We start from the raw sequence: 14695 nt of genomic DNA, 5'->3' as shown, positions 1-14695 counted from the left end.
ACGTTTCGTAGCATTTCGAGATACAGTTGCACGAGAGGTGCGAGTTCACTTTCGATGCATTCGCGAGTATACCAAAACGGAATCGTTTTCTTTTTTAAGATTCAAAGTACGAACGCGTAATGGATATCCGATTCGTGGAAAGAGAATCCGGAGAGAAATGTAAATCAAGTATCTCCATGCGCCGTTCGCGATTCGTTTCCTTCATCGAGTGCTTCTCAAACACACCGTTCGTCGGTGAAGAGCCACCGCGCGTCACGAGGCTTTTCACGAGAATCACGGTCGGGATGGCGCGTCGCGTGGACGGGACCGTGTTTTCAATCTCGAGGAAAAAGTTGACGAAAGACTACGAATAATTTTCTCTCCGCGTAGAGCTCGCGGCGCGAACGAAGCGAAAGCTTTGGGAAAATTGTAAAGCGAGAGGAGAGCTCGGTCAAGCCGAGACGATATTCGCGCCGTTGTTACGCTCGAGTGCTTCTCAAACAGAGGCTCGTTAAATCACGATTTCGTATCGCAAGGCTCGCTGATCGGTCGATTAGCCAAATCCGTCTCGCTAATATCACTCGTTGCCGATGTTCGAGATCGATGCTGTTTATTATTTCCCTTTCCGCTTACTCCGCTCGATTGGGACTTTTATAACGGGACGAAGAGTTTATACCAACGACCGCGCGATGTTTACTATCGAACGAAATCTCATCGCGACGGACGCGTAACCCCCGAGCGATCGATAACGTTTGAAATATCTGCATGCGCGGCCGATGGTAGTACCTACGAGGGTGTATAAATATCAACGCGGAGGTTTATTTCGTCTAGCAAGAGTTACCATCGAGATTTACCGTGGAACGCGGGCGGACGAGAGCGTAAAACGAGCTCGAGCGATCCGCTCGACGCGATTTTCAACGGGCAGAGTTAACAGCGTTCGCGCGATATCAATTATTACTCGAATAATTATTTTGCCAGAGACGATAGTCGGAGTAAGTTTCGCAGGAGGAGTTTTAAACTTGGTCGGGAACGGAACAACGGCCGTGTACGATACTTGTCGATATATCGTACCCGGGCGAGGAAGGCCGCGCGTATCGTCGTTTTATCGAGTCGTTTATACGACGGCGACCGGAGAAACAAGCGAGATCGCCGCCGACTCTATGTCGTGTAAACGAATTAATCTTGCGCGCCGAGACTAAACTGGATAATACCGGTAGAGTTGGCGGCTACGAGTCTCGTAAGCGAGGAATAATGGACGCTTATTGGAACGTGGAAAAGGGGATTCGTTGTTATCCTTTATGCGTTTTTAACCTTTCAGGAGGTCTGAAGCAAGGGAACGGTGGTGTGGGGAGCGCGAGCAGTTCGAGGAGTACCAGCCCGAGTCAACAACAAACACCGCAGACCGGTCTGTCCTTCATTCCTCAACCGAGGAGTCAGAACGCGAATCGGCAAGGCACTGGCGGTACCCCAAGGTGACACGGAACGTTTAGAGTTAGGCGACGGGCGAGTAATCGGGGCGAGCGTCTAAATTTCGTCGTCGAATTTTCAGTCCTAGAACGTCGGCCGTGGGCAGACCGAGTGGCATTAGGACGACGACGACGGCGGCGGCGGCGGCGGCGGCGGCGGCGACGGCGACGGCGACGACGACGACGACGCAGCCTTGCCCGTATTCCGGTAGTGGAAGTACCACGGCGCAAAACAAAAACTCGGTTCTCGACAAGTTCAAGCTCTTCAACAACAAAGATAAAAATCAGGAGAGGGGAAAGGCCACGTCGGGCGTATCGAAGCGTACGTCGAGTTCGTCCGGTTTTTCCTCGGCACGCTCGGAACACTCGGACAGTTCTACGTCGCTCTGCGATCAGGGCAGGATCCAAGTAGAACCGCCGAAGAGCCGAGCGTTAAAGTCCAAGTTGCAATCGAGCAAGCAGACGGCGAAGCAAGCTAGTCCGAAGACCATCAGGAAGGAACAGAACAAGACTCAGAGCAGCAAGATCGCCCGTACGAAGGGATCGATACCGGAGAAGCTGACGGGTTATACAAATTTGCCGTTGGACGATGTCAAAAAGGAGGGCGGAAGGATCGCGAACGTCTGCGCCAAACTACCGGCGGACAAAAAGTCCTCGAACTTGCAAGATCTATTGAAAAATCATACTTCTACGCAATCGCAGAAGGGAAATAATACGACGGCGACGACGCCGGCGAAACATATCGGTCAACAGGAGAGCAAAAATATATCGAATTCGAGCAGAAACGAGCTTGCGACGAAACAAACGACGCCTCGGCCGAAGATGGACCTTCCGGGAAAGATAACGGATCCGAAAGTTCACTTGCAGGCGCTCAAGGTACCTCCGAACGGGGTCAACAAGGACGTGCTCCTACAAAAGAGTTTGCTATCCAACGCGAACGGGATCATATCGCGAACGGAGCAGGAAGACGCGAACGTTCCGAACGCGCGAAACAATCCTAGCCCGTTCGATCGGCATACGCAGTGCATGAACCAAGCGAATATGCCGTACGAAAGGGCCGTCGAAAAGGACATCAACGTCGACGTAGGCGAGTCGAACGCCGTACCGAATCGAAAGCAGGACTCTTCGATCTCGGACAACTTAACCGGCACTTCCCCGTGGAAAGCGCAAAACGCGACTCGCGAGGAAGAGAGGATACCTGCGGACTCCCCGGAGGAGGAGGAAGAGGAGGAGGAGGAGGAGGAGGAGGAGGAGGACGAGACGGAGGCTTCGGCGGTGGCGGAAGAGGAGGAGGGGGAGGGGGAGGGGGAGGAGGAGGTCAAGAGGAACGGTTTGCCCGCCTCGAACGTATCGAAGCCGAGCTCCTCGCGGGACGGCCCCGGGACGCGATCCACGTCCGAAAGCAAAGATTCGAGGATCAAGGAAGATAGCACGAATCCCGAGCCACCTACGAATCAAGTGCAAAGCGCGAACGTCCAGACGTTTCCAGGAAAACAGATCCTAGGTGGCCCGTTTCAGGGGCCTACGCTCTCCGTAACCGGTCCCGGTTCTAACATACCGAAGCCCACGGCTTTGGTAAAGGGTACCTCGAAACCGCCTAAAGAAAACAACGGGCCGAGCGTGCCTACCCCGACCAAACCGAAGGGCGACATTTTGCATCGAGCCAAGCTCGATCCGAACACGGTCGCGATGGTCTCGCCGATGCCAAGTATCTCCGATCTCATGTCCGAGAGCTCTCACAGCAATTCCAACAGCACGGGCCAAAGCAATTCGAGCGACAGCAGCGTCATTTACCGACCGAGCAGCGAGAGCGGTAGCGAGATCAAGACGATACCTAATCGGAAGATAGACACGACCTTCGAACAAATGGAAAAGGTACTTTAGCGTTATCAATCTCGATCGTCGGTCGACTTCTCACGGCAATGATCGACGAAGCTTCCCCTCCGTTCTATCTCCTCTGTGTCTCGGCAGGTTTTATCGGAAGGTTCAACGTGCGGCAGCAGCAGCGGCGTCGGCGGCGGTGGCGGCGGCAGCGGCGGGGGAGGTTCGTTGGCCGACGACGAGGCCGAGATGACCGTGAAGCCGATGCAGCCTCTTCTTCGTGGTTACACGCCCGGTGCCAGAGCCCTGCAAACCCTTCCGAGCAGAACGACGGCGCGACAATACACGATTCTTCATTCCTCCTCCCATCATCACGTCTCTCACGATTACGCGGACATCGACATAGCTTCGGGTTATCTCAGCGACGGCGAAGTTCTCCGAGGCGGTGGTATGAGCGTCGGCAGTAGGACTCTGTCCGATCTCTGCGACGGTTACATGTCGGAGGGAGGCGCTTCCTTGTACGCGCGTAGGATCAATCCCGCTTACGGTCACGATCGCGAGAGGTAAGCCGGAGAGGGAGAGTCCACGACCGCCCATGACCGCTTATCGCTCGGCTGCTACTTTTCCTACGCTTTTAGCCGCGTCTTTTAGGAGAACGAAGTAAAATTTACGATGTCTCGACTGGACACTATCTTCGTTTTCTTCGGACGGATCGCGTCTCGTTATATCTCGCTCGCACGTGCTCTCGTCGTCGCATCTTACGGATACGGGGAATGAGTCACGCTCTTCTCACGTGAGAGAGCTTCGAACGTTTGAATCGTCGCTTTTGTCGAGCGTGCGCGCGCGCCTCTTCTCTCATTCGTCTCGTTCCTTCCTCTACTCCGCTACGTCGAAGAGAGATCGCTCGGACGCGTACTAATGGCCTTTAATTAGACGAAATTTTCGCTACTAATCTCGTACCCGCGTTGGACGCTCTCGTCCTCTGCGTGCGCGCGAGAGAGAGAGAGAGAGAAGGGAAAAGGAAAAAGGACATAAAGCGCGTTCGTAAACGCGTACGAATCGCTCGCGAGACGAAACGACGTCCTTTGATCTCGTCCGCGCGATATACCCATTATATGTCCCGTGCTAGACCTCCGTTCTCGATGAGGAAGAAGAATTCCGAGAAATTCCAAGGACAATAGCACCTTGGAATTCTATGCGATCGAAAAGGTCCCGTCCAACGACGGACGGGGAGGGAGAGAGGAAGTTCGAGAAACGCGAAAACTTCTCTCGGGTGTCTCTCGCTCCTCGGCGTCGTCGGCGTCGTCGAAGCCGAAGGACGAGAAGGTACACGTTTATCTACGGAGCGAGTCGCGACGAGGCGCTTGCGCTCAAAGAGTACATCCGCGCGTGAGTTTAAGGAGCGATCGATCGACCGACGGCACGGTCGGTGGCGCGATCTGCCGACGAGATAGCGGAGACTCGGCGAGGACGGTGGAGGCACCACCGTCGCAGGACGGCGAGCCTGTTTTCTTCGGGGGTTGTTCTCTCTCTCTCTCGTAGAAAAGGTCGCGAAACGGGAGCCACCGTAGCAGAGCCGTTCTCCTCCTCGTCGTGCGAGCGAAGTGCTCGAGTGCCTGCGTGCGGGCGTGCGTGCGTGCGAAAGAGAGAGAGAGAGAGAGACACTTTCCTCGAGAAGAAATTTCCAACCGAACGAACCATTTTCCATCTCTTCCTTCTCCTTGCGTCCCTCCGTCGTTTACACGGACGCACACGCACCCGCGCACGCACACGCACGAGTCTCGGACGTATCAATCCTATCTTGGCCCGATCCTTCGCACCCTGCTGCCTGTCGCATCGTCTCGCGATCTTGCTCGCTCTCGGATACGACTTTGGAACGTTTCGTGCGCGTTCTGCGAAACGAGAGGAAGCTGTCTCGAACTAAGAGAGAAAGTGAGGAAAAGGGGGTGGTGCGCGTGTGAGAGACCGATCTCGAGGATAGCGGACGTCTCGCGGCACGCCTTCCTCAGGAGTCACGGTAAATTTCAACGATAACTTTTTACACGGCTCGATTAGAAATTCGCTTAACCTAGACGCGAGATAAATTTAAACGGGTTTACATCTCCGTACGTTCGGGACACGATCCATCGACCTATCGTTTCGTTTCCCCCTTCGTCTTCTTACTTTCGCCGGGCGTTCGCGAACGCGTAGGCGTCGATATACCTCGCTTGTTCCCTCGACGTTTCTCTTCGTCCACCTTTGATCCGTCAACGGCAATATCGATTTTTTTCGACGAAATTCATTTATCGAACCCAGGCTCGAATGTCCTCGTCGTCGTTCTCCTCTTTCTCGCCAAGGATTCCCCTCCTTCGACTAGGCGACCTCCAAAAAAAAGGAACCCGATGCCTTTGACGTCGACGTCGCACTTTCTTTACTCGGCCAACCTACGCTCTCCCCCTTTCTTCCTTGACATCCCCGTTTTATTCCTTCCCTTCGACTTGTCCAGTACCACTACGAACATTAAAATATGTATATTTATCGATTTATCTTTTCTCGCGTCTCTCTTCCTATCCGTTTCCAACTCTCATACCGTTCCGTTCTCATTTATTATGTTCGACGCTCTCCCATACCTTTTGTCTAGACTAGAAGCTTTCCGTCTATTCGTCGTATCTTTCTCCTTCTGTGACAACTCCGAACGTTCTCCGGAGAGAGAGAGAGAGAGAGAGAGAGAGAGAGAGAGACGGAACAAAAGTGGCAACAATTCTAAAAGCCTCGAATAGAAGCCTACTTTCATCGATAAACTTGTCGACGTAAACGTTATTGGTGAACGTCGAGCAGAGTTTGAAAAGTGAACGCTTTTGACGTAAGAGACAAGTTTAGAAATAGTCGAATTACGTCTTATCGCGGAGAAAGAGAGAGATGAGGATTTATGTGCTTCGAGATATCACGTATCTGACATTTCCATGCATCTTTCGGTTCAGCGATCTTTCTTTCGAAGGGACCCGACTGAGAGAGTAATTAAGAAAATTTCGTCAACGGCCGACCTTTCGGGGGGAGGGAGGGTAACCTTTGGTACGAGAATACGCATATATCGTTTACAAGTTACATCATCGAGATGGATCGCTCCTTCGTCTTGGTTCTTCCCCTAACACGCTACGTTCATACTCGTACTCTGTAAACACGTCTACGTGCGATCACGCGCGAGCCGAAGAAGCGATCGATGATGAATTTTTAACGAGAACCATTCTTCGATCGTATTTACGCGGATGGAACGTTACGTTTCCTCGGTATTCCTTCGAAGATACGGCTAGCCTCTGTTGCCCCGATTAATAGAATTTCGTCGCTTTTCATACGTTCGACTATACGCGCATACCTCGCGTATATCGTACGGTGTACGTCGTATGCACCTATATACCTATACACGTGTACAACAGGTAGATACAAGCGCCGCGAGTTATAGTTGCCACTTTAATGGCTTCGCCGTAGCATCCAATGATCGACGTATTTCCCTCCGCTATTATATATGTATCTATTTTCTCGAATATGCAAAGTTGACTGCGCGGCGAGAGCTCTTGTTTACACGGAAACCTTGTTAAGAAGTTTAGCCTGGTATATACCTAGCGCGCGAGCGTGTACCGTCTTTCGATCTGATAAACTTGCGACTGGCGAGTCGTTGAGAGACGAGCTGAGATCTTCTGAAATTACAAAGAAATCGCTCATCCGTCGACGCGAGGTCAACGCGAACACGGTGCGCGGTGTGCCGGTCTACGGAGAGGAGCCTGTCCTATTCGTCGCGACCAAAACTCGGTCCGAAAAATAAATTATTACGAGAGACATGTGCCCGCCTGTGTGTAGCGGACACTTTGACGAATTCGATAGAGACATTTGAACGAGTGCGACGGTAGGAGGAGGCTTATGAAAATGCGGCTTGAAAAACCGCGAAATGCCCGGGAATGGAACAGAGTTTGTTTCTAATAATAGGCGACTTATCGGAAAGCGATAAGATGGGATAATAAAGGAGGGGGTTCTATGTGTTCTCTACCTAGGTACGTTGGTGGCTCGCGACGAGAATTGTCCGGGGTGAAGGAACTGGTGAGCTCGCGAAGGGTGCAGAAGAGGCCGTCGGCGAACGCGGTGAGGTCGGATGGAGCCGGAGGAGGCTGCATCGTCGCCGGTACCGTCGGTGGAGGTAGCCTCGTTGGAGGAGCAGGAGCCCTGTTAGGCGCTTGCAGCGGTGGGACCGACGCATTGGCCGAACTCACCATCGAGGAGCTGGCCTCGATTCCGGCCGGAAATCACACCTCCGCCAATCACACGGGTCATTCCACTCATCACAAGGTCAGCGAACCTCCAACCTCCGCGACCTCCCTCTTCCCTCTTCCGTCTTCCTCCTTCCCTAGAGCAGGAGCATCGTGCCGATCGATATCCTACCACCGAGACGCAACGTCCACCGACGATCCTCAAAAATCGTCGAGTCCCTTCGGACTCTCCGGAATCCAAAGTCCGAATCGGTTCGATCGTCGCTGATGCTATCTTCGCCGTTTGATCGTCCGACTTTGAGTTTCGTCTACCTACCGCGACGAACGATCACTAGGGAACGGGCTAAAGCCAGAGTACGAAGAAAAAAGGGAAAAGAAAGATCGGCCTACGCGAGGCGACTCCGAGTTATGTAGCCGGGTCACGACAGCTCGTCTCGTCGAATGAAATCGATATTTGCCAGGCGAAATCGCAATCGTTCTCCCCGCCTTTTCCTTCTTTCCTACCTCTCGACCATTTTCTTTTTCCCTTTTTCAAATTTTTCTAACCGTACGCTAATAAGAGCGAAAAGTCTTCCGTGCTCGTCGACGATTTCTTTCCGCGTCAGCCTGTAATAAAACGTGGTAGTGGTGTTTGACGTCAGGTACGGTTGGTTAGAAGTGCCGGTATCGTAGCGTAAGCGCGATTATGGTGGGGGCTTGAGAAAAGGGGGTGGCGAGCGATGAATCGTCGAGCGTGCGCGCGCGCGCGCGCTCGTCCACGCTCTCGGCAGTTACGTTAAAACGTTGCTCCCGTACGCGCGTACGCGCATGCCGAACGCGAGACCCGTGAGTCATTCATTTTTCAAGCCCAAAATTTCACACGGTAGATACGCGCGTGTGCGTATACATACGTATATTTGACCGTCTATTCGCGCTACCTCGGACCATTATGCCGCCTCTTTCTCGTCCAATCGAACGTTGAACCGAACCTCGCCGTAGTAACGCTTTCGTCGTGCGACGAGTACGAAGAACACGAAAGACGTTTACGGACCTTCCAGACGATACGACGCCACTTTCATTGTCGATTCAGGTGTCCCCCTCGAGACGGTTGGTCGTCGGGCAAACGAGTGCTTTGCCATAATAATCGTTAAAATCGTTTGAAATTATCCTTGTCGTTATTATCGACCCAGCTATGCGGGGAAAGTAGCGATAGGAGACCTTCGGAGAAAGATCATGGTGAGTTCCTTTGCGATTACGATCGAAAGAGCTCTTGTTTAAATTAATCGAGATTACATCTAAGAGGAAAGTCGTTAAGTCGTCGATCGTCGACGTCGCTATAAAAGTAGGAGATTTTTTGATGAAGAACAACGTAGGCTTTCCACGCGTCAATGTGGATTACAACAAATAAATCCGTAAAATCCAGGTGGAGAATTAAAGAGGGATCGCGTTAGAACCGCCGCCGCCGCCGCCGCCGCGACCGCGTTTCTTACGACCGTAAAGCGTTCTTCGTTTATTTTCACATCAGTGCCAGGGACGTGGTTCAAAGGTACTCGTCGTCCTGCGTTTATTGTTTCTCGGCCGTCTCGGGAGCCCATAAGATCGGGCCGACCGCATACCGTAGCGACGTCGGACGTTGAACGAAATTCAAGCAGTCGTCTCTCGAACGCGCCGCTTTACCACGCGCGCGACCCCCTTTGTTTTCTCTCGACGAGGAATAAAAGAATATTACGATATGGTTGAAAAAGTATTAGATGCAAGATCTAAAACTTGTCATTTTTCTTTTTATTCCTTACCGATTATCGCCGAGTCAAACGGTCTACCACAAAGATATTCGTTTAGCGTCGTTATCTACCCTATCTGTGTCACGTGAGTCACTCGCCGAGTCGTGGATTCACCTAAAGCCAGTTAGCGAAAGCGAAACGTAGTTACGGAAAGGGAGGGGAGAGGATCTAGCGGTCGCTTGATATTCGGCTACCCCTCTGAATCACGTCGAGCCCGGAGCTTCGAGTATTCCCCTGTGCAACGTCGTGTTCGTCGTTATGCGTAGTAAATAATGCAGTACGCGGATGCACGTCGTGCATAATCCGCGCACAACGTACTTTCGCAAGATTCGTCTATTAGCCCTTGAATCTAAATAAAATAGTAAATTTTCGAGTAATTTGGTAAATCAATAAAATGGCTATTTATGTTTGAAACAGAAGGTGCCGGGCGGCGGTGGCGTGATCGTGGGGGGTGGCGGTAATTCGGCCACCCCCCAAGGCGCGCAACAGAGTAATAACCTGGTCTATCGTGTGGTGAGCTCGAGGCATCCCGGCAGTGGTCACCATCCTCACACGAAAAAATCCGATAGCTCCCAGCAGACCGAAAGTTCGGCGTTTAAGCATCAGCAACAACAGCAGGGATCCAACGGTTCGTCCAACAGCAGCTCCAACAGTCAGCAATGGAGAAAGTACATAGAGGCTGGCGCGGCGAGAGACCGAGAGAGAGACAAGGAGGGCGCACCACCGAGCCCTAGTCCCTCCAGAAGATCCCAGGTAAACCGGGGAATATCCTTTCCCTCTTTATCGTTATTTTCATCTCCGTTCGAAAAGTCTAAGAGCGATAGAAAAGTAATAGTGATGGTAAATCGTCGTTCTTCCAATATTCAGTTCGCAGATCGGATATCGTATCTTTCGTTTTCAGGATAAACATCGGAAACAGACCATGGCCGAGTATGCGAATGGCGAGAAGACACAGAAAGTTTCCTCGGGAACGTCGACCGGTAATAGCAGCAGCAGCGGCGGCGGCGGCGGCGGCGGCGGCGGCGGTGGCGGCAGCAGCAACAAAGTCAGAGGAGTGCCTCAGAGTTTCGGATACGTGAAACGACACAGTGCCGGTACCAGTCCTAGTCCGAACGGTGTTCAAAATGGTAGCAAAGACGCGGCGACGAGAACGGCTCAAGTCAGTGCGGTTCCAAGGACGAAGGTATTGTTTCCGATCGAGAGAGATCCGAATCGATTCCAGTACCTCGTTACGGCTCGTGCCTTTTCGCAGGTTAAAGTGTCCGGCGGAACTCAGACGTGCACCACGGAGCTACAGGCAAATTCGTCGAGTTCCAATCAAGGTCATCACTACAAAAGTTACAGTCTCACCGGGCCGAGCGCCAGTCAATTGTCTCAATCCGTTCGAGATCGTTTGTTGCTCGGTTCGCAGAGCCTACCGAAGCCAGGAAGTCCCGAATTCACGGCTCTCTTTGCCGCGGCTCATCACCGCGAAAGAGGAACTGGCGCAGGACCGGTCAGCGCCTCTTTCTCGCCTCGCGTCCTTAAACCTTCCGATGGAAGCCTCAGCGATACCTGTAGCAATTACGCCGCTCCCGATCTTCCAGGTTACTACACCCCTAACAGTCCCTACGCCACATCCTGGATGAGGCACAGCAATACTTATACTCCCAGTGGACGTTCGCAAGGTACATATCTGCCGTAGACGCTCGACCAAGAACGTCGCGACGTATTGTTGGGATATACGCGTTATATTTCGTAAAATTAGTTAAATTAGGATTATTACCGATGTACGCGTGCTTGTAAACGATCGATTCGATGCTTACTCGTAGGTATGGGATTGTGCGAAGCCGACAGCGTAGAATCTCTAGGATCGCATAGAGCGAGCTTAACGCATGCTCGTCTGCTGATGCATCAAAGGGACTCTACGGGATCCCCAGCTCCGCCGAGACTCAATAGGAGTAATTCGATTAGGTGAGCCAACAATATCTTTTTCTTTCCACTCGCGCCTCGTCTTTCTCTTTCGTTATTTTTTATGGTCCGATCCTCTAACGACGAATCGATCGATCGTTCATCTAGTTGCATGCATAGAATACGGCAAGATAAAAAAGTTATTACGAAAGACCGCTCTTGTCTAATCGCGATGTTACGTTTCACTTGTTACGATAGGCTTATATTTTCATGACTTGTCATATGTCGTAATGATCGGTCTTGGCTTTCTTCGAATTATTCAATAATTATTGTCACGAAAGTTAATTGTTCGTTACGATGAAATAACGTTGAAATATTTGATACCGTTTTAGCCATCTACGGGACAGGACATTTCCAAGGTAGTGCGACTATCCAGTACATCATATACATTCGTCCGCCCTGCCTTCGGTGCATAACTTAATCCTCTCCTCATCGTGCGCGCTACTATCGTAGACGCGAGTTTACAAATGGTTTGCCGAGAAAAAAGAAAATATGTGCGCTCGTACCGAGAAAGGATTAAAAAATGCAGAATCGTACGGATCACACACGTTGGATAGATTTACGGATCGGACTACTTGCCTGCATCACTTCAAATAGCTTCGTCGTTTTCATCGTTATACTCTTTCCAAGATCTTCACCTGATATCTTTGTCCAAAATCGAATAATACTCTTTCGTATCTATGTCAGTCGTTGAAAACGGCTCGTAAAGATATTCGTAGTGATCGATGGCAAGAGGTTCGGCTTACATAAGAGACTACACCTGCATCTAACAATGTATATATTATATAGATATTCGTTTTTATCGTTTATCGTATATCGTTTATCGTTTATCGAACGTAACACACGTCGTTCCCAAGTGCAGCGCATTAATGGCCGATTATTGTTAATCCGAGTAGGTATATTCGTCTCGTCTTTTGTATCTCGTATTTGTGCCTCTGTTCTGCGCTTTTTGTGCGAACGCATGTATGAGCTTTCCCCGAGATCTCCACGATGAGGTGAAAGAGAGCGAGAGAGCGAGAGAGCGAGAGAGCGGGAGAGAGAGAGAGAGAGAGAGAGAGAGAGAGAGAGAGAGCAAGAGCCGATCGATCTTGGCACACGCGCGATTTAGTACGTATGTAGATACTCACGGTGGGTGCTCTCGAAGCAAAAAACATTTTCGTATCTAATCGCCTAGCTTCAGACGGAGGTAACACTCACGATTATCGTTCAACTACATAGATATATCTCGGAGAAATTGTTTTCCTTATGTGCAAAGCCCGACGCTATTAGCTATATGGTAACGTTGTATATATATATATATACGTAACGTAGTCAATTTTGGAGAAAGAGCTTCTTTATGTCAGCTGCATTATTGCGATCTCTTCACGAATCTCTTATTTTTCTTCCTTTTCTTTCTATTCCATTATACCTTACCTCCATACGGGGAAGTACGAGGGAATAGGTGTGAATACGGGGGGGGAGGCGGGGAATACGGAGGGTGGGACCATCGACCGTGAGTTTCGTGAAAAAGTTAAAAGGTGCACGGCTTTATTTTCACAGATCCACTAAAAGCGAGAAAATGTATCCATCGATGCTAGCACGAGGGAGCGGTACGTCGTCGTCCGTCGGCGAGGAAGCCGGTATCGGAATTGGTATTGGCGTGGGCGTAGAACCATACTACAGTGTTCCAGTTGGCTCGGCGGGATGCACCGGCCAACATTGGTCTCAACCGACTTCGCCGACACCGACGCATACGTCCCGACAACCACCTAATTTGTATCAACACGTACACAAAGACGACGATAGTTAGTGCCTTTGTATCCTTGTTTCGAGACACCTCAAGTACCCGCTAAATCGATTCGAAATCGATTTTAAAACCGTCCAAATCCTTATTATTCTTCCAAAAGTGATGTCGAAAGAGAATAACTTGCTGAGTACAGTTTTTCATTTCAGTACACGGCTCCTCCGTATCCCTAGTGTCGACAGCAAGCAGTCTCTACAGTTCGGCGGAAGAAAAACAGGCACACGAATTGAGAAAGCTACGTAGAGAGCTGCTGGACGCCCAAGAGAAGGTTCACTCACTGACCAGTCAACTATCGACCAACGTGAGTTAATCCACTATTTGCCACGCGAACGTCCTTATCTCTCGATCGGCTCCCGATAAGGACAATAATCCACTAAAAAATCGAAATCTACGAAGCGTCGACTTTGATATATTTTCTATCGGGTGTAAAGGAAAATGTAGCCGCGAAAATGTAGCGTGTGCGCATATATATGCATACGCGCGCGCAGACACAGAGGTAAGTAGGTATATATCGTGACGAGCGTTAAGATTTCAGAGCTACTTTCTCGTTTCTTTTCTTCGTATATCGCGACCACGCGAAAACACCCACACACCTTGACTCTTCCAACGTGCGCGCTCTTATCCTCATTTTAACTCATATATACCGTTTAACGGCGCGATCTTTCGTATTTTTTTATTCCTCCCCGGCGTGTAGCACACCAAGTTCATCGTGACTCCTTACCGCGTCCGTTACACCGACGAAGCGAGTTGCGTGCCGATACTCGCTCGAAAGGCTCATATTTTTGTCTCTCTCCTTGGCTAATATCTCCTCTTCTAACTAGAACTATGTTCGTTCGTTTAATTCTTCGTTAGTTTGCAAATACATATGCGCGATAAGTCTCGCATGTGCGCGTACATCCATTATCCACGCATCGCCGTTACAATGATATCGCCAATTTATTCATAATTACCAATTATATCTTGATCTTTAATCGCTCTTCTTATTTACTTTAACAATAAAAACATTTATTGTCGTCGTCGTCGTCGTCGTCGTCGTCGTCGTCGCTATTCAGATTATAAAGAATCGGATGTAATTAAGAGCACATAATTAAGAGCACTAGACGTCGTTAAAAGGTTTGTTTTCGGCCAAATAAAATACGGCCGTTGTATTTGGCCATCGACACGTCTCGAAATCCTTTGAAATTTCTATCTACGTAAATAATAAATCGATTCGAGCGACGCTACTAAAAGTAGCAGCAATTCGAATAATGGATAAATAGCTGGCTCTCGTTCGGATGTAACTCGAGCGCGATTGGCCGACGAGTCGGTCGTCGTAAGAGCGCAGGGGGACTGAGATCGACCAATCGAGAAGCCGTACGATCTTCCGCCGCGCCTGCCTGAATCGCCTTCGCGCCGATCGGTTTCTTTAGTTGGTCCCGTGCAACGCGACGCGTTCGTTCCTCGTGCCGTTCTCGTTTCCTTCTAGGCGTCTTCTACGCGTTGCGTCTGTCGCGGCTCCGGACGCCATCCGTTCTCCTCGTCTTCCTACGATCCTTCTTCTCGAAAAGACGAGAGGACAAAGGAGAAACGGAGAAACGTTTCGAGTGGTGATAACCGACGTCGAGGAGAATCTAACGTTCGGTGCTACGTGAAAAACAGTGTGCTACGCGGTTTCTCGATCCATCCTGGATTAGCGGTGACCGAAAAAAAAAAAACACG

At 50.5% G+C, this 14695-nt stretch overlaps 1 protein-coding gene across 10 annotated transcripts in view; it reads left to right on the top strand.

The window, feature by feature from the left end:
• LOC127061519 (protein sickie) overlaps window positions 1-14695 on the top strand; it is an 83528-nt gene that overhangs the window by 53439 nt on the left and 15394 nt on the right. For 7 of the 10 annotated variants that reach the window (XM_050988493.1, XM_050988489.1, XM_050988492.1 and 4 more), the window contains 11 exons: window positions 1298-1451; window positions 1529-3320; window positions 3417-3829; window positions 7292-7583; window positions 9682-10017; window positions 10166-10447; window positions 10517-10931; window positions 11076-11217; window positions 11547-11573; window positions 12754-12998; window positions 13147-13298. In XM_050988493.1, coding sequence (XP_050844450.1) covers window positions 1298-1451; window positions 1529-3320; window positions 3417-3829; window positions 7292-7583; window positions 9682-10017; window positions 10166-10447; window positions 10517-10931; window positions 11076-11217; window positions 11547-11573; window positions 12754-12998; window positions 13147-13298 — 4250 coding nt within the window. The remainder of the gene's footprint in view (window positions 1-1297; window positions 1452-1528; window positions 3321-3416; window positions 3830-7291; window positions 7584-9681; window positions 10018-10165; window positions 10448-10516; window positions 10932-11075; window positions 11218-11546; window positions 11574-12753; window positions 12999-13146; window positions 13299-14695) is intronic. The other 3 variants (XM_050988490.1, XM_050988498.1, XM_050988491.1) reach the window with 2 other exon arrangements.

The sequence above is a fragment of the Vespula vulgaris genome, chromosome 2 (genome assembly GCF_905475345.1).
Source record: "Vespula vulgaris chromosome 2, iyVesVulg1.1, whole genome shotgun sequence".
NCBI lineage: Eukaryota > Metazoa > Arthropoda > Insecta > Hymenoptera > Vespidae > Vespula > Vespula vulgaris.
This window is presented reverse-complemented; position numbering and strand designations above follow the sequence as displayed.